Genomic DNA, 24288 nt, shown 5'->3' with positions numbered 1-24288 from the left:
CAAAACAAAACAAAACAAAAACAACTGAGAGTCACAGCCTGAGATGAGACAAAGCTCCTCCCTGCATTACTTAGTTTTAGGTCATCAGTGAGGTGCAGAAACTGAGTTGTCCCAAGTCCCCTGGCTCCTAAGCATCTCTGGGGCCAGTCTAAAACCCATCCTGGGTATATGCATGGTGAGGCTGTCACGGACACTCACACACATTAGTGACCATGCCAGTGGGGCCTGCCTAGAGGCTACTTCTGGGTCTCAGGGAACCTTCCAACATGCCACACTGCCCTGAAGCCCACCAATAGCTCTTTCTGTGGACAATTCCATACTTCCATCATGCGTCAACTGGAGGCTGTGTGGACTGGAGAGGCACAAGGGCCACAGGAGTCTGGACATATCACGCTCACAACTGTAGTCAACCCGAGACTTTGATCAGGTACATGTGTGGTAATAATGTCCACCCATCGTGTTCATTGGTTACAAAGACTGCCACTGTATTCAAGTGAGTGACAAGCAGCGTGCCTAAGCTATTACTCCTATGGTCAAAATGCCTTTAAAAATCCTACTATAACTGAGTGCTGGGGGCTCATGTGCCACGCCTACTCCAGTGGAGTCTGCTTAGCATGGGAAACCTGCTTTCAGACCTGAGAATGGGGCTTCACAGAGACCTATCTCTGAGAATGGGACTTCACCGAAGTCTACCTCAAAGAATGGGGCTTCACAGAGGCCTACTCCTGGAAAGGCTGGCAAGCCCCTGGGAAAGATGTGTTTCTGTCCCTGCTTTTCTTTTCTTCACTGTATAAGAGTGCCTATTAATCTTTTACTGTTTCTGCTGCTCATTGTACTTACTCAAGCTCAACGTTCCTTTATTTAAAGCTCTTTCTTAAGAGTGTTGACGACTCCAATATCTGATGAGTGTCTTAAAAATAGGACTAACTCACCAGAGTTAAGTGCTACCCTGAAAGTCCCTCTTATGGAGGCTAGTAGACAAGTCATAAGTAAATATAAAAGTGTTGGGGGTTTCACGATGTCACTTCAACAGAAGGAATTGTTGGTAAGAGATTTGCAAGAGGCTGTAGGCGCGGCTAGAACAGAAAGAATGTATGGCAATTGCTGAGATAACTACTTAGAAGAAAGAACTTCCTGTTACTCTCTTTCATTTACTAAGAGACTTGCTAGATCTAGGCCTCCTTGGTGCTTACTATTAAAGAAGGAACAGGAAAGATCTTATGGGACAGTTAAGGCCTCTATAAAAAAAAAAAAAGGTAATGGTTAATTGGTGATAAACATCGAAACCCATTGTATTTCTTAAAAATAGAGATAAGGTGGAAACAAGTGCCTATCAGGCAACCAACTGGTGACCACCCAAGAATGAAGCCCTGCAACAAGATTGTGTAACCTTTTGCCCTTTCTCATGGAGACTTTTGTTATAAGTTTGTTATCCTCTGCATTGAATCACGCTCAGCATCCACTCCTCTTGTGTGTGAGTTGTCTGTTTGCCATCTCCCACCTATTCCAGTTCCTCCACTAGGTGTCCTCCATTATCCCGACAGAGCCGGTCCGCGGCACTCATGCCTGTAACTCACGCTACTCAGGAGGATGAGACCTGAGGATTGCAGTTTGAAGTCTGCCCGGAGAGGAGAATCCTCATGTTATCTCAGTTAACCACTCAAAGTGGTAAAATGTTAGCCTTGAGCAAAAGAGCTCAAGGACAGTACCTAGGACCTGAGTTCAAGCCCTATGTCTGACAAAAAAAGCAACAAGATCCTACTGTATTCTGAGACAAGACATACCTGAAATGAAACCGCTCCATTGTTGTTATGAATTGGAAAGGATTTCTCTCCTGTTGGCTAAAAAGATACAATAATCAGTTTTAGCATGGTAGTGGCAGAAAAAAGCTCATTATAATAAAAACATTTCAGGGCTGGGAAGGTGGCTCAGTGGTAGAGCACTTGCCTTGCATGCCTGAGGCCCTGGGTTCAATTCCTCAGCACCACATAAGAAAAAAAAAAGCCGGAAGTGGCGCTGTGGCTCAAGTGGTAGAGCACTAGCCTTGAGCTGAAGAGCTGAGGGACAGCGCCCAGACCCAGAGTTCAGGCCCCACGACCGGACCAAAAAAACAAAACAAGACAAAAAACATTTCAAAACACTTATTTTTCTATTTGGAGTTTTCTTTATAGCATTGCTTCATATCCATTCATGCATATAATGTACACTGATCAAACTCACTTCTTCTGTTACTCTACCCATCCTGTCTTTCCTTGTTCTTAAAATTAACTTCAACACATTTCACTGTTCTTTTTCATGTATGTACATAAAATACTGGGCCACATTCACCTCAGTCACTCACTCCACTCACCCTCCCCCATGCTTCTATTCCCAACAGAGCCTTTTACTCTGTTGATATATATTTTTTAATTGTACCAAGGGGTTTCACCATGGCATTTCACATGTGCACATTAATCAGAACAGTCCTCTGTTATTCTCTTTCCTGTTCCCCCAACCCTTCTTCATTTAAATTTCAGCAATCTCTTTTTATATATGTAGGTTTGAACTTGTGCTTGCTAAGCAGAGCTTACTCTACCATTTGAGCCATGCTTCCAGCCTAGCTTTTGGCTAGTTCATTAGAGACAATTTCATAGACTTTTCTAAGCTGGCTCAAACCAAATCCTCAGATCTCCAGAGTAACTAAGACTACAGGTGAGAGCCACAAACATTAGGCCATTTCTGCTATTTCTAACACTACTTCTCTATACAAACTCTTCCCATTCCCTCTGCTAGTCCAGATCCGTGCACTTTACACCCGTGCTATTATGGAGGTCCTTCCTGGCCCCTGACATGTGCTTTTCCAAGGCCACCTGCCTAAGATGGACATCTTGTTTCCAGCCAGTCTGTGCCCTCTGTTGTCTGACCCTGTATCATCTAAGCGTACCCCCCACCACACCTTCACTTCTAATAGGCCTGTACATCATACGTTTCTTCCATCTGATCCTTGTTTAGGCCATTTTTCTTCTCCTTCCTTGTCTTCCTCTTCCCCAGACTCTAAGCTTGCCCCTGGTGACCGCTCCTTCAGATGCTGGTGTGGCTTCCCTTCCCTCACTACCTAACATCTAGCACGTATGTGCTGTGCAATCTAACACTCATTATTTGTGTGTGTGAAAACACAGATCATCAGACATCAAAAGTTAACAACAGGCCGGGTGTTGGTGGGTCACACTTGTAATCCTAGCTACTCTGGAGGCTGAGACCTGAGGATCACGGTTCAAAGCCTGCCCAGGCAGAAAGTCCATGAGACTCTTATCTCCAATAAACCACCAGAAAACTGGAAGTGATGCTGTGGCTCAAGTGGTAGAGCGCTAGCCTTGAGCTGAAGTGGTAAGGGACAGTGCCCAGAATTCAAGCCTTACGACCAGGGGGGGAAAAAATAGTTAACAACGGGCACATATTAAAATGAGTAGGGCAAGGGGCTGGGAAGGTCGCTCAGTAGTAAAGCGCTTGCCATGCATGCTTGAGGCCCTGGGTTATATTCCTCAGCACCCATAAGCCAAAAAAAAAAGCCGGAAGTGGTACTGTGGCTCAAGTGGTAGAGTGCTAGCCTTGAGCTGAAGAGCTGAGGGACAGCGCCCCAGCTCAGAGTTCAGGCCCACGACCGGACCCAAAATAAAATGAGTAGGGCAAGACCTTTTACAAGCTTCCCAAAAGAATGTCTGTTGCAACAAACTGTAAATAAATGAAAACAGTCTTTCACAGCAACAAATACAAAAAGACTAAAAGAAAACATCAGGTTCTCTTAAAACTATAGTGTAAATGTCTGGCATTCCGGATGGCAATGGTGTCTCCTTAAACAGAAGACACTCCTTGTAGATCAGGAAGGCAAGTGCATGTGTACACACACATACATGCATGTACACACATCCATATAAACAAACATGTATGTAATGCATGTGCAGACACACAGGAAAGCTGAGTGCACATGGTAGCTAAGGACCTACCTTTGAATCTACTGTACTTCTTTCAGACTTCATACCATCTACAAACAAGAGATTGAAAAAGTATCACTGTAGGGTTTGTTCATACAGGTACTACAGTATTTTTTTGGTCGATGGAGGGGCTTGAACTCGGGGCCTAGGCACTTTCCCTCAGCTCTTCAGCTCAAGGCCAGTGCTCTACCACTTGAGCCACAGCGCCACTTCCAGTTTTCTGGTGGTTTACTGGATATAAGAGTCTCATGGACTTTCTTTTTTTTTTTTGAATTTAACCTCACAATTTTATTGTCTTCATAACAAAAGTTGGAGCTTAAAACTGGATCACTTGCCCCTTTCTCTTTTTATCTCCACCCAATTCAAAATGTTTGCATCTCTTAATAGCTAGCAATCTCTTAGATCTACAGTTGGACTCAACACATTCAAGTCTCCGCACAATCTTTGTAGTCTTAGCTTTTTTCTGGAAAATTAGCTTAGTCTGACCGCCATAGCCACTCTGCTTCCTGTCATGACGACGCTTTCCCTGGGCATACAGAGAATACTTGCCCTTCTTGTACTGTGTTACTTTGTGAGGTTGGTGCAAGCCACACTTCTTACAAAAAGTGCGGCGGGTTTTAGGAACATTAACCATGATGGCAGGAAGCCTGCAGCAGCGCCAAAAAAAAGTCTCTCATGGACTTTCCTGCCCACGCTGGCTTTGAACCTCTATCCTCAGATCTCAGCCTCCTGAGTAGCTAGGATTACGGTGTGGGCCACTGGTGCCCAGCTACAGTATCATTTTATGAGGCTCCCCACTCAGCTAATACCAAATGATTGAAACAAACTCATCTTGTGGATTTCTACCTCATCAGGTCCAAATTGTAATTCTTGAGCTGTAAAGCAGCAAACTTCAGTTTGCAAAGTGTTAGATGACAAATGTTATCAAGCCAGTGATAACATGACAGGGAGCTCACTGCTGAATAAACTGGTATATGTTATCACGAGATGTCACATGGAATGCACTTCCTTATTCCTTAAGAAATCATGCTTGAAAACAGGTCATTATTTTAAAAACATGTAATTTATGAGACTTGCTTATACATATGGAAAAATTAACAGCAAATTATATTAATGTACTGTAGGGTCTTACTTTTGGTGGTATTGGGAATTCACGGTTTCCTGCTTGCTATGCAGGCTTTCTACCACTGAGCCACTCCCTAACCCATAATATACACTTTATCCCAGTCCATAACTAGTTTGAATTCAGGGTCTCCTGCTTTCTAGGCTGATGCTCCATTACTTAGGCCATCATCAGCCCTGCTTTTGCTATTTTTTTTTCTTTTATTATTATTTTATTGGGTTAGGGTGAGGGTTAGTGTGAGGGTGAGGGTTAGGGTTAGGCTTAGGGTGAGGGTTTGGGTTAGTGTGAGGGTTAGGTTTAGGGTTAGCATTAGGGTTAGGGTGAGGATAAGGATTAGGGTTAGGGATAGTGTGAAGGTTAGGGTTAGATTTAGGGTGAGAGTGAGGGTGAGGGTGAAGGTGAGGATTAGGGTTCGCTTTTGCTATTTTTTGTTTGCTGTACCAATATGGGGGCTTGAACTCAGGGCTTCACACTCTTGCTTATTAGCTTTTTTGCTCAAGGCTGGTGCTCTACTACTTGAGAGCCACAGTCCCACTTCCAGCTTTTTGGGTGGTTAACTGGAGATCAGAATCTCATGGACTCTTCTGCCTGGGCTGGCTTCAATCTCAGTTCTCGGCCTCCTGAGTAGCTATAATATATAGGCATGAGCCACTGGCTGCACTCATTGGTTATTTTTGAGACAGAGTCTCATAAACATCCCTGACTGGGCTGGCCTAAAATACTTTTGTCTGTCTGTCTGTCTATCTCCCTCCCTCCTCCTCCTTCCCTCAAGGCCTTGATGTTGTTAGGTATGCCCTCTACCACTTTAGCCATTATTACCAGTCATGTAATTTTTTTTTGGGGGGGTCCGGTTGTGGGGCCTGAACTTTGGGCCTGGGCGCTGTCCCTCAGCTCTTCAGCTCAAGGCTAGCACTCTACCAGTTGAGCCACAGCGCCACTTTCGGCTTTTTTCTTTTTGCTTATGTGGTGCTGAGGAATCGAACCCAGGGCCTCAGGCATGCAAGGCAAGCGCTCTACCACTGAGCCACCTTCCCAGCCCCAGCTTTTTTCTTTTTGCTTATGTGGTGCTGAGGAATCGAACCCAGGGCCTCGCATGCAAGGCAAGCGCTGTACCACTGAGCCACCTTCCCGGCCCGATGAGTACATTTCTTATCAAGTATTGTTGCCTCCTCTTTTGTTTCCCCTTACTATCCCTGCCCTCCCATCTCCATGAAACTCTTTATCTCCAATAAACCACCAGAAAACTAGAAGTGGTGCTGTGGCTCAAATGGGAGAGCACTTGCCTTGAGCTGAAGAGCTGAGGGACAGTGCCTAGGCCCAGAGTTTAAGCCCCACAACCACCGAAAAAAATCAAAACAAGTAAAACAAAACAAAAACTGGAAGAAGTGTGGCTCAAATGGTACAGTGCTAACCTTGAGCAAAAAGGCTCAGGGATAGCCTAGGTCCTGAGTTCAAGCCTTACAATTGACCCCCCCCCCCAAAAAAAAAAAAGTCTGGCCAGGTGTGAGTGGCTTACACCTGTAATCTTAGCTATTCAGGGACTGGGAAGGTAGCTCAGTGGTAGAGTCTTGCCTTCCATGCTTGAGGCCCTGGGTTCGATTTCTCAGCACCACATAAGCAGAAAAAGCCGGAAGTAGCGCTGTGGCTCAAGTGGTAGAGCGCTAGCCTTGAGCTGAAGAGCTGAGGGACAGCGCCCATGCCCAGAGTTCAGGCCCCATAACTCACAAAAACAAAAACAAAATCTTAGCTATTCAGGAGGCTGAGATCTAAGGATCAGAGTTCATAGCCAGACTAGGCAGGGAAGTTCCTGAGCCTCATCTCCAAATAACCACCAAAAAGCTGGAAGTAGCCAGGTGCCAATTGCTCACACCTAGCTACCCAGGAAGACTGAGATATGAGGATTGTGGTTTAAAGCCAACCCAGGCAGGAAAGTCTGTGAGACTCTTGTCTCCAATTAACCACCAGAAAACAGGAAGTGATGCTGTGGTTCAAGTGGTAGAGCACTCACCTTGAGCTGAAGAATTCGGGGACAGTGTCCAGGCCCAAAGTTCAAGTCCCAGAAAACAAAACAAAACAAAACTGCAAGTAGAGCTGTAGTTCAAGTGGCAGAGCACTAGCTTTGAGCAAAAGCAGCTCAGAAACAGTGCCTGGGCCCTGAGTTCAAGCACCACGACTGGCGGGAAAAAAAAGTCTGTAAACGTAGAGATGCTGAGGCTGCCAATGCACTTTCACTGAAGTGGCAAGATTCAGTAATGTACCCCAAAATGCTCCAAGAAGACCCCACGATTGGCACTGATGCATACATATACCTTTCATTATAAGTGGTATCTAGATATTAACGTGATTCCAGAAAAAAAGCCCTAACTGACGTCATTTCCCAACAGTGCGACAAGGTCTATTTTTGTTTTTCCCTAAGATACTCTTCTCCAGTATGGCAGGAGGGCAGAGCAGTGTGGCTCGCACACACCTCACTAGCTCACAGCTGGGATCCTGCCCTACAGGTACATTCACTTCCATCTGTATCCGCTCTCAATATGCAAAGTTGAAACCCAATCATCATGCCCAAGCCTTTCTTTTTTGGGGTGGCAGTACTGTACTACCTAGGAAGGTGCTCTACCACTGGGCCATGCTTCTAGCCCTTCCCTTTCTTCACACTAGTTGTTTTTGAGATTAGGGCCTTGCTTCCTGTCTGGGCACCCACCTGGGCCATACCTATCTATTTTAGGCTTCTCAGTCTATTTATCAAGATGACAAGCGTGCAATCATGCCAGCTTCTTTTGTCCAGACTCTCACAGACTTTAATGCCTAGGGCTAACCTGGAACCATTATCCTCTCAATCTTAGCCTCTGGTATGACAGGCATGTGCCACTTTATCCAGCAATGGGCTCAGAAGGGGCCTCAAGAATTTTCTGCCCAGGCTGACCTCAAACTGTGATCCTTCCTTCCCAGCCTCCAAGAAGCTAGGATTACAGGAATGAACTACTGGTGCCTGGCTTATGATCCGATCTATATAAGATCAACTTTTCTCTCAGGTCTACGAACACTGACCTTCACATCCAGGAAGAATATGAGAGATTATTTGGAAAAATACAGGAAGTTACAGACACAATCCAGCAGATGGCACTCTCATCTCGAGAGATGACGGAAGCAAAGTGATCAAAACCAGCGCTGCAGAGGCATTCTGCAGCTGTCTCAAGCCTGGCCTGGCAATCACTGACCCCATGGCCAGGCTCCCCAGGCAAAGGGGCCTTCTGGAACCTCCTCCTCTGTCTCTCACCAATTTATCCCTTCCTTCTTCTAGTTCATTTTTTTCCTGTTCATAAAGGCATGCATATCACGGTGTAAGTGATCCCCATGTACAGATACATACTGCATGGAACACCAGAGAGAGAGACTTAGTGAACGGAAGGGCCGCCATCAACCAGTGGATTTTAAATACATCATTCCTATAAAAAAAAAAGAGAGAGAAAAGAATTAAAAAGAGGAGCCTTCTCTCAAAGGGCACGTATCAGGGCTACTGAAAAGTAGGCACTTAACAGAATCTCAGCAAACTACAAAAGTAATCCTTTTTAAAGAAAGTAGTTTCTGTCACCAGAAAAGGCTGGAGATAGAGTAAAAAGCCCCCCCCCCCACTCTCTCTTGTATACAATGTGATGCTGTGAATCCAGAAATATGCACTGAAGCTTTCAGTCCTGACAAGACAGAAATCTTCCTCCTGGAAACTACCCTGGAAGGCCACATGAGTGACGGTAGACTCCAGTTGCAGGCCAGCGTAGGAGGGCTGAGTGCTAGTATGGAGCAAGGTGGCAGGAAGCATGGGCCCTTGACCCCACCCACACTTTCTCTGAAACACCACTCCCACCCACCAGGTACCAGAGTCAACTGCTGGGCTGCCAGGCATTAACTTCCTCTTCCCATCCCACCTCCTCCTGGGATGAACCCAACAGGACACACAGGCCACTGAGAATGTGAAACCTAGAAAGACCGAGGGAAAGCCACACGGAGCATGTACACACTAGGCATGGACTCTCAGATACTGGCTCTCGGATACCACATTAGTGGTATCTGCAAACCACATCAGTGAGACAAACAAATCCATGGAAATAGACTAGAGAGCTCAGGAGACTTTTTCACACCCAACTAGCTTCACATGAGATCCAGCAGCTAAATTGGTAGGAAAGGATATATTGTTTGGTACCTGCCCTGAGGAAGTATCAGCTTGAAAATACAGAACAAATAAAGTGGGGCCTCTACTCCCTACACACAGGAAGAGGGACTCCAAGTGCATTTCCAATCCAGATATTCAGTACATATTCTCTGTCATCTTGGAGTAGCCAAGGGAAATCAAGAAAGGACTAAATTCAGATAGCTCTGACTCCATTACAATGGAAAACTTTCATTCAACAATGCATACCAACAAACCAACTTAATAATTGGGAGAACAAAATAACTGCAATGCTCAAGACAGACAAGGAATCAAGGTCCAGAATATGCAAGAAACTTGTGCAAAGCAACTAAAAAAAAGCCCGAGAAGTCACAAGAAAATATGCAAAGACTAGAGGAGGCCAGGGCTTAGAATGTGGCCTAGTGGCAGCGTGCCTCCTCCTGTTCCTCAGAGGACAGAGGCCTAGGAGATCTCAGGAGGGGGACAGCGCTCAATGGAGGGGCTGGAATACTGCTCCCATGGAAAGACCTCAATCGCGCTAAACCTCAAGACCTTCTTGCGAAACTGGGAACATTCCCTCAGCAAACTGCTGGAACGCTAGCCAGCCCAACCAACTAACTAGCATGGTGCGCCTGACTACGGTGACTGCCTCCACAATGTATGCTGGCAACTCTCGCCTTTCTTCCAGTCCCAAGGAGCTCTGCGTCTCTGAAATGTGGCCAGCAGCCTTGGAGTCGCGTGCTTTTATGTCACCTCCATTTCCAACCTCACAGAACTGGCTGGAAGACTGGAAAAACCTGGGGAGGGCATCAATCACACCTCGCTGTAGGTAAATGATATGTCAACGGGATCAAAAATCTGACTTACACAAAGCAGGTCAGCCTCATTTAGTCAGAAACGTAAGCCTCCTCTCAATTTTAGATTCGTGAATCAGTGGCAATGACTTCGGCTTCCACTGAGTAGGCACATGGCCGGGAAGCTATGTGAGAGGCATCTTGAGTTTGCATAGCACCCCTACTCAAAGCCCCTGAGGGGGTCACAGACCTAACAACCTAAGACACTGGAGGAAAGGAAGGCAGAACACTGACGGTCCCAGGTGTGAGGCTGAGGAACAAGACACACAGAAAGCTGTGAGGCAGACCGCAAGTCACAAAGTTCACACTTCCGACTTCTCTAACCAAGGTAAAAGGAACATTTTATTTAAAACTCCAAAAGGTTCCTGGCCTGCATTTGGATGACTCTTGCATGGTAATGGCAGTCTGGTGATCAAATGGGGTCATGTGGGGCTTCACATCGTCTGGCAGTGTCACACAATGACCAGTGAGTTCTGGCTAGCAGAGTCCAGCCTGAGGCATGTCCTTTAGGTGACAGAAGTCGCCATTCTCCCCCCTCCAGAAAGGAATGTGGGCGGGCTTCATTATTCTGTAATTCCAATCGGTACATAATACTCTAAAACCACACTGAAACACCATCACCATGTGGCCCACGAACCTTCCACTGCAACAAATACATGCTGTGGTTCTCATATTGTCAGTCTATGGGGAGGGAAAGCGTGGAGCCCATCTATGCAGCTGCTCCACTGAAGAACCAAGCACCGGAAGTCAAAGGCTTAGGGGTTTTAGAACAAAGGCCCAGAGACAGGCAAATGGGCTTTGAAGAGGTTTTCTGAAGGTCTCACATCTGGACAGAGAAATAATCCAGGCAGGCTGTGAGCCCACGCCTGCAGTGCCAGGTGGCTCCCTAAGCTCGCACGCAGGCAGCATCACTGAGCTTGTCAGGACACGCAGCCCTGTAAAGGTACCAACAGCTGACTCTGAGACCGAGACAGCGGGGTCCCTGCCCTGGAAGTACTTTGCTTGCAGATGACCAATGCATTCAGAGTTGCTTCTTAACACAGAACACAAAACATGGGAGCGAGCAAAAAAAACAAAAACAAAAACCCAAGGCAGGTAAAGCCATCCTCCCTGAAGCACACCTGCATGGGACCGCTGTGCCCTGGTGTCTCAGGGAAGGGAAGACGCCCTTCAAAGAGGGAGCAAAGCCGCTTACTGCCGCCTCCCCCCAGTGCAGAGCCCAGCACAAGGTCAACCATGCAAGTCGGAATCCACACTCAAAGAAGTCATTGTTACCTTTGTTTCCGAAGAATGTGAATCCAGATGATCCCAGAAAGGAAGAAGAAAAAGGCCACGGAGATGTATAGCCTGGGGAGGGGGGCCTCCCCAGCAGAGAGGTAGCTGTCAGGGTTCTTCTCCGTGATCTTAATCTGAAACCAACACAAAGTCACCTTCCACTGTGGCGGAATGGCTCCCTCAGCCACTCCACTAGAGGTCAGGACAGTGAGGACAAGCAGTGGACACCACATGGGGACTGCACTGGTTGACATGGAAACATGTCCCAAATGTCTCTAGTCTCTTATTCATATAATCCTCTGCTGAAGTACCTTGCCCACATCTTCTCTTAACGAAGTAGTCATGAATGAAACATTCAATGGTAAAGTGCATGCTTACCATGTGTAATGTAAAGCCCTGGGTTGGATCCCTTCCCACCCCCACCCCCCCAAAAAACAAACAAAAGCCAACAAGGAAACAAAAAACTACTTTTCCTGTATATGTACCAGTCCTGGGGCTTTAAGTCAGGGACCCGGGCACTGTCCCTGAGCATCTTTGCTCAAAGCTAGCACTCTACCACTTAAGCCACAGATCCACTTTTGGCTTCTCTCTCTCTCTCTCTCTCTCTCTCTGTGTCACAGATCCACTTTTGGCTTTTCTCTGTGTGTGTGTGTGTGTGTGTGTGTGTACTTTCCTGTAGCAGGAAAGCCTAGCTTTTGGCTTCTCTCTCTCTCTCTCTCTGTGTGTGTGTGTGTGTGTGTGGTTTATTGGAGATTAGAGTCTCATGGACTTTCCTGCCTGTACTAGCTTTGAATCAGGATCCTCAGCTCTCAGCTTCTGGAATAGCTAGGATTACAGGCATGTGTTTTTTTTTTTTTTTTGGGTCCAGTCGTGGGGCCTGAACTCTGGGCCTGGGCGCTGTTCCTCAGCTCTTCAGCTCAAGGCTAGTGCTCTACCACTTGAGCCACAGCGCCACTTCCGGCATTTTTCTTTTTTTGCTTATGTGGTGCTGAGGAATCGAACCCAGGGCCTCAGGCATGCAAGGCAAGCGCTCTACCACTGAGCCACCTTCCCAGCCCCAGTCATGTAATTTTTTAAAAAGAAAATATCCAGAATTGGCTAGGCTACAAGAAAATGAATAGCACTTTGTATTTCTTTTTCTTTTTTTGGTCGGTCAGGGGTCTTGAACTCTGGGCCTGGGCGCTGGCCATGAGCTCTTTAGCTCAAGGCTAGTGTCCTACCACTTGAGCCACAATACCACGTCTGGTTTTCTGGTGGTAACTGGAGGTAAGAGTCTCATGGGGGCAGGGAAGTCAGTGGTAGAGTGCTTGCCTTGCATGCATGAAGCCCTAGGTTCAATTCCTCAGCACTACATAAGCAGAAAAAGCCAGAAGTGGCTCTGTGACTCAAGTGGTAGAGCGCTAGCCTTGAGCTGAAGAGCTCAGGGACAGCACCCAGGTCCAGAGTTCAGGCCCCATTTGAACCGTAATCCTCAGATCTCAGCCTCCTGAGTAACTAGGATTACAGGCATGAGCCACCAGTGCCCAGCTGCACTTTATATTTGTGATAGGAATATAAATTCACCTAATTCACTCAGGAAGGAATTTCAGAATCAGTGTCAATATTCTCAAAAGTATTCATAGCCTTTGAACCAGAAATTCCAATTCTGGTGACACATCCTATGGGAAGTTCCACAAAAGCAAACATTTCCACATATCATGGACAGCAAACGTGTTTCCTTAGGGGAAAGGGTGAGCAAACGACAGAATGCACTTAACAGGACTTTCAATAGGTATGAGGTATGGTAAATGAACAGGCAAGCACAAAAAATTAAAAGGCATAATTGTAAGTTTTAAAAAGCAAATGTTCTAGGGCTGGGAATGTGGCCTAGTGGTAGAGTGCTTGCCTAGTATGCATGAAGCCCTGGATTAGATTCCTCAGTACCACATACACAGAAAAAGCCGAAGTGGCACTGTAGCTCAAGTGGTAGAGTGCTACCCTTGAGCAAAAGATGCTCAGGGACAGTGCCCAGGCCCTGAGTTCAAGCCCCAGGACTGGCAAAAAAAAAAAAGGCAAATGTTCTAAATGTAAGAAACATGCTTAATAAGGAAACATAAATGACGGCATTCTGACACTGGGAAGATAACTGGGAGAGATAACTGTTCTTCCACATCTTCACATTTCCCGCCTTTCCTGGTTATGTATTTATGATAAGCTCCACAATGAGACAGTGCTAATCACGTTAGATCATGTTTGTTCTCACTGTGAAGGAAACCTTCAACAGAGCAGGCTGGTAAGAATCAAATGTTAGTTTACCCTTAAGTTTTACCTAGTACATTCTGAGTTTGGTCGCCTTTGTTGAACTTAGCCTCCTGGACTTTCTTGTCATTGGTGAGGATAATCTTTGGAAACTGAGTTCCAGCTTCTGGTGGAGATTTGACTTTTACTCTGCATGCAAACACAAGGGAAGGGTGAGTGTTCAAGCAGTGCTTCTGGTCATTCACAGTAAGTACAGCAGGCAGGGGCATCCTGTGAAGCTCTAACTTGCCCCTCCGCCCCCCCCCCCACCATCATCCTTGTGACATCCAACAGTGCAGAGATTCTACGAGCCACATTGTATAAATGCTGAAACTAGGGTGCACAGAAGGTTAAGAACTGGCCTGTGTGCTGCCAATATAGCTAAGTGGCATAGTACTCACCTAGCATGGGACCCTGAGTTCAATCCTCAGTTCTCCACCCTGCTCCCTCAATAAAAGAACTTGCCCAAGGGCTTCCAGCTAGGAAGCAGCTGCATGAAGGTCCTGGCAGTCTTCTAAAGCCAACATGGTGTTGGCGGTTTCCTCTAAGTATCCTTAATGTGCACCATTGGTTGGTGCAAAGGGAAAGGGAACAAGAAGCAGAAACCACTAAGACATTAAAGTGAGGCTAGGGGCTGTGAGAAGGGCTGATATCCATTCTGTCTCCCCCTTCCCCTTGTTAATGCCTTCCACTCCAGCAAGGCCCCGGGCAGTTTGTATGCCTGAGTGTACACATAATCTCAGTGCCAACAGGCAGGCGCTTCTCCCCCTGACTGGGAGACAGCGTCCCTCTTGTCTCTCCCATGGAGCTGGCTGTGAGGAAGGAGCAGATGCCAAAGACAGCAGAGAAGAGGTGAAAAAACACTGGATTCCTAACCTCAGCAAGCTGCGGCAGGCCTGCCCTCACCCCATGGGTCACACCTGGAGCCTCAAGGTGAGGCCTTCTTTCCTTGCTACTCCAGCCAAGCTAGCTCAAGTCCTAACAGATGGAAGAGCCATCAGACCTCATGTTCTCATAGGAGAACACAAGCAATTGTGGACAATGTTTGTATTATTAGACCTATGACTTTTTGTTTTTGTTTTGTTTTGCCAGTCCTGGGGCTTGAACTCAGGGCCTGGGCTCTATCCCTGAGCCTCTCTATGCTCAAGGCTAGCGCTCTACCACTTGAGCTACAGTGCCACTTCGGCTTTTTCTGTGTATGTGGTACTGAGGAATCACACCCAGGGCTTTGTGCATGCTAGGTAAGAACTCTATCACTGAGCCACATTCCCAGCCCCTGTTGTTTTAAAAGAAGCTTCTTCATTATTTCTCCTCTCTCCAGTCAGGCTCATCTTAAATTTGCTTGTTCTGAGCTGTCAATGAGTGGCCTTGAAAGCAAGTGTGAACACACTGTTTCTAGCTTGAAACTGTTTGAAGGTTCCTTCAGAAATTATACGTAAGGGACCATATGATGCCAGGTAGAAATAAGCCAAATTCAAGAACCAAAGTCCCATAATTCATCTCAGTTCCAAAGTTTTAAAAAGACCAAAATGCTAGAAATCCAATAGCTACAACCCTTTTCTTTTTTTCTTTTTTTTTGGGGGGTGGGGGTGGGGGGAGGCCTGGGAATGTTACAAAGTGCTCCATGCATGCTAAGCAGGTGCTCTACCACTGAGCCACACCCTCAGGCCTCCCCAACAGTGTTATGGGGCAGATACTATGGCTATGAGGTAGGTAAGCCAAAGTCCTCAAATCTCACACAGATGTGAAAGGCAGAAGTTGTTATCTGGACCCAAGCCTGTCTTGCCTATCTTTGTTAATGTTTTTTGCTAGTACTGGGCTTGAACTCAGGGCCTTTTCACTCAAGACTGGAACTCTACCACTTAAGCAATACTTCCACTTCTGGCTTTTTGCTGGCTAATTGGAAATAAGTGTTTCCAGGATTTATCTGCCCAAATGGGCTTTGGATCTCAATCTCCCATAGCTAGGACTCCAGGCATGAGTCACTGGTACCCATCTTCTGTTGATGTATTTTCTATCATAACAAACACAGCTTCCTGAGTATGTTATTCTACCTATTAACAGACCACAACCTCTGCTGCCAATGCCCTTTCCTTCTTCCATCTGGTAAAAGCTGAGCTACCAGAAGCTGCATGGGCCAACAATGACCTGGAGTCTTCCCTTCCCTTCCCTAGCACAGTTATGGGTTCTCTTCCCTTCTACCGCTCTCCTTTGCTATGATGATTTTCATTGCTCCTCTGTCTCCCCACTAATTTGCAAATTCCCAGAGGCCTTATCGCTCTCACGGTGTGTCACCTCCAGTACTGAGTTCCAGCAGACACAGTAATGCACTGGCAGATACCCAGTGAATGCAAGTGGGTGACTAAATGCTCCCTAGCTGTATTCTAGAGTCAAAGGAAGAAATTTAGAATTACTTACTCACTTCTGGAGATGTCTAGGATTAGAAGGGCGACAGAGGCAGATTGTTTCCTTAAAATACAGTAGTTTGCATCTTCATCCTGACGAAGAAGAGTCAATTGGGGGTTGGGAATGTGGCTCAGTGGTAGAGTGCTCACCTAGCATGTATGAAACTCTGGGTTTGATTTGTCAGCACCACATAAACAGAAAAGGCCAGAAGTGGCACTGTGGCTCAAGTGGCAGAGCGCTAGCCTTGAATATAGAGAGGCTCAGGGATAGAGCCCAGGTCCTGAGTTCAAGCCCAAGGACTGGGGGGGAAAAAAAAGAGTCAATTATATATTTCATCTTGTTCATTCATACAAGAGCAAGGCAGACAATTGTTGGGACCAAGGTACACAGAGGGACTGGAAAATGCGTAGCCATCAAAGCAGCCATCACGCAGAGGAAGTGGCCCTTCAGGCAAGCCGGGGCTCCACCCAGGGTCCTGGGCTTTCATAAAGTCACTGGGCAGGCTGCCACTAAATACTTACCAAGTAAGAAGAAAAGCCATCATTCTTCGTCCGGTCAAGGCTGAAGCCAATCCCCTAAGGGAGAATGTGACAGGAGAAGTAAACTCCACACCTGTGCAGCCTTTCTTCCTCTTTAGGCCTGCTTTCTTCCCAGTTTCCTTAGACTTTATTTTGTAAGAATGCAATAGCTATAGCCGGGCACTGGTGGCTCACGCCTGTAATCCTAGCTACTAAGGAGGCTGAAATCTGAGGATCTCGGTTCAAAGCCAGCCTGGACAGGAAAGTCTGTGAGACTCTTATCTCCAATAAACCACTAGAAAACCGGAAGTGGCGCTGTAGCTCAAGTGGTAGAGTGCTCGCCTTGAGCTGAAGAGCACAAGGACAGCACCCAAGCCCAGAGTTCAAGCCCCACGACTGACCAAAAAAAAAAATGCAAAAGCTATTCAACTTAGGGCTGGGGGAATGGCTCAGTCATATAGCACTAGCATGATTTGATCCCTAGTACTGTAAGAAAAAAAAGAACTACAACTAAGTGTTAAAATGAATGGATGCTTACTATGCATTTGATCCTCACAAGTTTTAACTCTCCATATTCTGATACTTCACACAGCCAGGTGTCGTGGCTCATACATGTAATCTTACCTATTCTGGTGGCTGAGTTCCAAAGATCATGGTTTGAAACCAGCCTAGACAGGAAAATCCTTGAGACTCATCTCCAAATTAACTACCAAACCCCCCCCCCAAGAAACTCAGAAGTGGAGCTGTGGCTCAAGTGGTAGAGTACTAGCCTTAAGCAAAAAGGCTTAGGGACAGTACCCAGTCTATGAGTTCAAGCCCCAGAACTAGCAAAAAGAAAAGAAAGAAAGAAAGAAAGAAAAAAAAGATGAAGGCTAAGTCTTTGACCTAAACTGCAATAGTAAACACTTCCACCCTTCACCCAATCTCCCAGAGGGGGACTTAGGCTACCTACATCAGGATCCTTGTCTGTGGCTTGTTCAGGCTCATTCACGGAGAGGCTGCTGACATTAACCACCATGTACCCATCTTTGAAGAATCCAAAGGTGTTCAGATGAACTTTATGCCTCACATCGTCCTAAAGAGATTTGTTGTGGTAGAATTAGCAACATGGAAAAGTTAATTTTGGATTTTAACTTAATCATTCATTGCCTGGAAAACCGCAGTAGTCAGTTTCCATATGCTCATGGTATATACACATATGGCTATAGCACCTTCTCTTTATTCTTCATAAAGTCCTAAAATATCAATAGTAAGCAAAAGAGAACACCCAGCCGGAGCAATGCTCTCCACCACAGGTGTAATGGGAATGGGGCAGACTGCTGCCAGCTAGCACGGGAACCCCAGGCAAGACCAAGCACACTTTAGTCATCAATGCAGCCTCCCTCACAGTACAATGCCTGCTATGCCATGGGCACTCCAAGCTCCTAGAGAATGTGGAAAAAAAGAATGGCCAATGTCATTTCAAGGACACAGCTTCATCAGTGTGTATGTGCCTGCTCCTCCTACTGCAGGATGGAGAGTCCACTTTTTTTTTTTTTGGTCAGTCGAGGGCTTGAATTCGGGGCCTGGGCACTGTCCCTCAGCTCTTCAGCTCAAGGCTAGCACTCCACCACTAGAGCCACAGTACCACTTCTGGTTTTCTGGTGGTTAATTGAAGATGAGAGTCTCACAGAATTTCCTGCCCGTTTGTCTTTGAACCATGATCCTCAGATCTTAGCCTCCTGAGTAGCTAGGATTATAGGAGTAAGCCTCAGCACCAAGCTGGGGAGTCCACTTTCTAAGCTATAATCCTATTTTTTTAAGTTCATTTGTACCTAAAAATGTATGATGGGTTACAGGGAACATATCTCATAAAGAACCACATCCACAGGGTGCTGGTGGCTCACACCTGTAATCCTAGTTACTCAGGAAGCTGAGATCTGAGGATCACAGTTTAAAACCAGCCTGGGCAGGAAATTCCGTGAGTCTCTTATCTCCAATTAACCACCAAAACTGGAAGTGGTACTGTGGCTCAAGTGGTAGAGTGCTTTGCCTTGAGCTGAAGAGCTCAGGCCTTGTTCAAGCCCCATAACTGACAAAAAGAGAGAAAGATAGAAAGAAGAAAGGAAGAAAGGAAGGACTGACTGACCGACCGACCGACCACAGGAACTACAGGTGCTGATGGCTCACTTAGGGGTTAGTCTAGGAAACAAATCTGAGGATTGCAGTTCAAAGCGTGTTGTGTGTTTGCACACGCGCATGCGCATACACATATATCACATCACAGGAACTGGTCAAGTGGAGTTTGAATTTCTCGGCTCCTGGCAAGTCCTAAATCCTGCTGGAACTGCAGAGGTGGGCAGCCTCCCGCCCTGCCTGACTTCCTCAGTATGAGACATCACCACCAAGTCAACACACTCCAGCCCAGGGCAGTGAGGGAACAGCAAACACTTCTAAACCCCCACTCTGCAGGGACACTTGAGGTGATGTGAAAGCACAGGTTCAGATATCTGCCTAAATTGCACCACCTTTGATAAGTGTGCAGCCTCACTGTGTTAGGGGTAACTATTTCCACATCTGGAATCTTCTGGCTGTCAGAGGTAGTGTAATGCAAATGTCAAAAAAGCTGTGAAGTGAGGCTGTCCATCATCTTTGGCAGTAAGGACCTCATAGCCCACCTTCCTGGAAGCTGCAACGCACTTCATGGCCACTAGGGCTGTCTTTGCCAGCCCCCTCCCCCACCAGAGCAGCACAGCCGCCCACAGTGCAACACCCTCACCCCCACCCCCGTTTGCCTCCCACAACTGCTGAAAATCCAAGGCTCTGGGACCAAGTTCCTGCAGGGCTTCAGGGCAGCCTTGCTGGCCCTCACTTACCTCATTTCAACCTCTTTTCCTTGTGCTGACCCCTGGGAACTTCCCTTACTTTCTTAGGTGCTAGGCTATACATTGAAAGTAGGGTTGCTAGACTTGAACTTCTCAGAGGATGGATGAAGGCCCTAGAAGTAAGCCTGCACTCCGACAGAAAACAAGGACACAACAGTCATTTGCTGCTAGGGCTGGGAAGGTGGCTCAGTGGTAGAGTGCTTGACTTGCATGCATGAGGCCCTGGGTTCCATTCCTCAGCACCACATAAGCAGAAAAAGCCGGAGGTGGGGCTGAAGCTCAAATGGTAGAGCTAGTCTACAGCTGAAGAGCTGAGGGACAGTGCCCAGGCCTAGAGTTCAGGCCCCATGACTGACAAAAAAAAAAAAAAAAATCATCTGCTGGACAAAGATGGAACAGCTAAATGGAAAACAATAGAACAGGAAGGCTCCTCCTACCCTGCCTTCTGAGAGAAAAATGACAATTTCCACATTTTTTTCCAAGGACAGTGTACTTTTTTTTTTTTTCCGGTCGTGGGGCCTGAACTCTGGGCCTGGGCACTGTCCCTCAGCTCTTCAGCTCAAAGATAGCACTCTACCACTTGAGCCACAGAGCCACTTCCGGCTTTTTTCTTTTTGCTTATATGGTGCTGAGGAATCGAACCCAGGGCCTCAGGCATGCAAGGCAAGCGCTCTACCACTGAGCCACCTTCCCAGCCCGACAGTGTACTTCTACTACCATCCTGATGCAAGGAAAGGAATTCAACTGCACACAGCGCAGGCATGCTTGGCACACTCCAACTGCACACAGCGCAGGCATGCTTGGCACACTCCAACTGCACTCTGGCAGAGAGCCCCGGCTAAGCAGAACAGGGCAACAGAGAGGGAAAGAATGACGACCAGACACAAGCCCTGGCACCTGCAACCACAGGCATGAGCTGCATGGCAAATCAAGCTGCACTAGCATGCATTGCTGCAGGCACAGGGCTGGGAGGTAGGATGACCGGGGTCAGGACAACTCCCTAGACAAAGAGGCCTTGCAGGCGCTGGAAGAAGGCTGGGCTCAGTGGGCTTCTGGAGGCTCTTGATGACCATTCCTGTGGGCACCGTGTATTTACATTTGGAAACACATGGAGTTGTATACTTACAATGAATGATTTTCAGTTACTTTTCAACAAAATGGAAGTTTTAAGACTATGCTTCTAATCTGTGAAGCACACAGGTACTTTGTAAAATGGAGATTTGGTAAGCACTTCTCAGACTCACTGGGGTGCAATGTATGTAAGGAGTTACTCTGCTGTTTGGTGTGGTTTTGCGGTGGTGGACGGCACTCAGAGCCCGTGTTCCACCCCATCTCAGTTGCTTTTCACAGAAACATTTAGCCCTCTACTATTTCTCGTGGCTTCTTGTCATTTCATTTGATGACACTGTGCTATTAAAAACAGGGCTTTGCTCATTTTAGAGTCTAGTTTTTTGTACTCTCTAAACATTGCACTATATAGCAGGAGCTTTCCCAGTGATTTCTAAACCTCACTCAGTCCCATGGCTGGGATGAAAGTCAGGAGCAAAATGACAACCCACGGCTAAAGCGTGTAATAGGAAAGCTGGGATTGGTGGTCAGTCAGGCCAGCTGATCCATACTGTCATTTACCAAAGTGTTCTCTAAGGCTTACACAGTGACACCTGTTTCAAAAACAAAACCAAGCCAGGTGCTGTGGTTCACACCTGTAATCCCAGCTCTTCAGAAGGCTGAGATTTGAGGATCATGGATGGAAGCCATTCCAGACAGGGAAGTCTCTGAGACTCTCATTTCCATTAAACTACCAAAAAAAAAAAAAAAAAAAAGCCAACAGTTGTGGCTCAAGTGACAGAGTGCTAGCTTTGAGCAAAAGAAGCTAAGGAAGGGCTAGTGCACCAAGTTCAAGCTCCAGGACCAGCACAAAATAAAACAAAAAACAAAAACTCCACCAGGTGTATTGCACTTAATTCTAAGTCTTGAAAGAATTTCACTAAACTATAGCAGGTATAATCTGTTATACTCTTCTGTATTTTCTGAGTTACTAACAATGCTTGTGGATTATACTGACATATAATCAGAGGAAAATCAAGTGGGATTTGCCAGTAATATCTGGAGGACACTCACCTATGCTAACATCACATTTATCACCACATCTAAGGCCCACATAAGTAAGAGACCTGTAAACTGCCAGGCACACGGATCATAGACAAACAGGAATTCCCAGACCACAGGCCATCAATGCAGAAGGATGCACATTCAAACCACTCTAGCTCAGCGGGAGTGCTGGCCTACACCCTCATTCTTCAGCAATACAAATAAAAAGGAACAGTCATCCCACTTTATTCTACTCAATTCAATATAAATAAACTACTATTTTTTTAGAATGCCACCAAGGGCTGAGGCCCAAGAAGCGAAAACACTGTCCCAGAGGGAAACAGTCCTTTTGCCGTGAGAAGCGGGCATCTGGGCACACTGCACAGGCGTGGTCGCTAAGCCAGCAGCTGGAGATGGGGTGGCACGGGGAAGTGGCATCCTCAGTGCTCCATCTCCTTCCCCTCCGCTGCGCCCTGCAGAGAAAGCAGTGTGGGTTCCTGACAGCACAGGGAGGAAGGAGAAGCACACAAGCAAGGGGGATCTGCAAGGGGATGGCAGGGTGGGGAAGACAATTCCAGACCCAGCAATGCAGACTTCTCCAACATTTTCAAGCCCCACTGGGGCCTGCCCACATGCAATGACAGCCGTGAGGTTCGTTTACATGCCTAGTTCCTGCACTCAGCATGGAGGCAGGTATCATTCTGTCGTTTTATAGACCAGGAACCAGGTTCAGGGAGGTAAAAGGAGCTTAAAACCATAGCAGGTAGCAGAAGTGGTACCACTTAAGTGCAAAATCCTGCTTTGAACTTCTGCTTTCTACAACCAAATAAATAGTATATCTTTTGTTTTGAACTTGAAGTAGAAGCCATCAACCCCTGGCAGATTTTTCTCTGTCTGTACATCTGTCTCCCTGACCCCACACTCAGCTAACAGACATCCTGTCACTTCCTCTACAAGGCTCCAGCATATATTTCTGATAAGGGTTTTAAAAATCATAACAGCACAGTAAGCTGCTTATCAAGTAGAATGAGCCAGCCAGCCCACTAAGGAGAAATCAAGGTCAAACAAACAGGATATCAGAGTACCGGACTGACAAGAATCAGCCTGAAAATCTCTAATGGCCAGTCTTCACTGTCGCTGGCATGTGTGACAGAGGCCCTGGGTTCAATTCTTGGCACTGCAACTTAATAAATAAAACAAACACAGTACAGTTCCTAGAAATATATTTATAGGGTTGAAAGTAGATGCATTGATTTTTCTGGGCTCTTCTGAAAGCAGGGAGAACACTGCTGGCCCTAACACAATTAAAATCTTACAAGATTTAACTGAAACAAATGAGCAATTGTCAATTACAAAAATGAGAGAAAATTAACCACCAGAATATTCTGTATTATTTCAAATTATTCTGAAAAGTTTGTACTTATTTTCAATGGACTATTTTTAAAGTTGAAACACATTTCAAAAGCTAAGCATGAGCCAGGCACCAGTGACTCATGCCTGTAATCCTGGCTACTTAGGAGGCTGAAACCTGAGGATCACAGTTCAAAGCCAGCTTAGGCAGGAAAGTTCATGAGACTCATTTCCAATTAGCCACCAGAAAACTGGAAGGGGCACTGTGGCTCAAGTGGTAGAGCCCTCGTCTTGAGTTGAAGAGCTGAGGGACAGTGCCCTAGCCCAGAATTCAAGCCCCACGACTGACCAGAAAAAAAAAGCTGAGCATGATATTAACCCCCCTCTAGTTCTAGCACTCAGGAAGCAGAGTTTGGAGGATCATGAGGTTAATACCAGCCTGAGCTGCATAGCAAGACCTTATTTGAAAAATAAGAACAACAAAAATAAAGCTGAATATTCTAACTCATACCAGTAAAGCTAGATACTCAGAAGGATCTCGGTCTAAGGCCAGCCCTGGACAGAAACTTGAGACCCTATCCAAAAAATAAAGCACAAAGAGGCTTTAGGACATAGCTTAAGGGGAAGAACATCTGCTCGGTAGGCTTGAGGCCATGAGTTCAAACCTCAGTACCACCAAAAAAACAATTATTCTTTCGGGCTACCAAATTTTTATTTATTTTTTTTGCCCGTCCCAGTGCATGAACTTGGGGCCTGGGCAGTCCTTGAGCCTCTTTATGCTCAAAGCTACTGTTCTACCACTTGAGCCATAGCACCATATCTGGCTTTTTCTTAGTAGCTTATTTGAGATAAGAGTCTCACAGCTTTCTTGCCTCAGCTGGCTTTAAACTGTGATCCTCAGATCTCAGTCTCCTGAGTAGCTAGAATGATAAGCTTGAGTCACCAGCACCTGGCCAAAATTCTTTTTTTTTTTGTTTGTTTCTAGTCCTGGGGCTTGAACTCAGGGCCTAGGTACTGTCCCTGAGCTGCTTTTGCACAAGGCTAGCACTCTACCACTTGAGCCACAGCGCCACTTCCGGCTTTATCTGTTTATGTGGTACTGAGGAATTGAACTCAGGGCTTCATGCATGCTAGGCAAGCACTGTACCACTAAGCCACATTTCCAGTCCCGGCCAAAATTCTTAATAACAATGTTAAGAATTAAATGTTATATTACAAAAAAAAAAAACAAAGGCAGGTACCCTCCACTATAGCTCAGGTCTTTTTTTTTTTGGGGGGGGGGTCCCGTCATGGGGCCTGAACTCAAGGCCTGGGCACTGTCCCTCAGCTCTTCAGCTCAAGGCTAGCGCTCTACCACTTGAGCCACAGTGCCACTTCCGGCTTTTTTCTTTTTG

General features: G+C 46.4%; 2 protein-coding genes across 2 annotated transcripts in view; both read right to left on the bottom strand.

Annotated features, from left to right (window-relative positions):
• Positions 1-24288, bottom strand: part of Gpr107 (G protein-coupled receptor 107) — a 59461-nt gene that overhangs the window by 29900 nt on the left and 5273 nt on the right. Inside the window, exons 2-7 of the mRNA XM_013021282.1 lie at positions 17542-17664; positions 16593-16646; positions 16084-16163; positions 13697-13815; positions 11389-11626; positions 8465-8540 (exon numbers count right to left, since the gene is read on the bottom strand). Coding sequence (XP_012876736.1) covers positions 8465-8540; positions 11389-11626; positions 13697-13815; positions 16084-16163; positions 16593-16646; positions 17542-17664 — 690 coding nt within the window. The remainder of the gene's footprint in view (positions 1-8464; positions 8541-11388; positions 11627-13696; positions 13816-16083; positions 16164-16592; positions 16647-17541; positions 17665-24288) is intronic.
• On the bottom strand, positions 4258-4634 carry LOC105989423 (60S ribosomal protein L36a-like). Its single transcript, XM_013021489.1, has one exon. It carries the CDS (start codon positions 4603-4605, stop codon positions 4288-4290), a length of 318 nt encoding a protein of 105 aa, XP_012876943.1. The 5' UTR covers positions 4606-4634; the 3' UTR covers positions 4258-4287.

The sequence above is a fragment of the Dipodomys ordii genome, unplaced genomic scaffold (genome assembly GCF_000151885.1).
Source record: "Dipodomys ordii isolate 6190 unplaced genomic scaffold, Dord_2.0 Scaffold55, whole genome shotgun sequence".
NCBI lineage: Eukaryota > Metazoa > Chordata > Mammalia > Rodentia > Heteromyidae > Dipodomys > Dipodomys ordii.
This window is presented reverse-complemented; position numbering and strand designations above follow the sequence as displayed.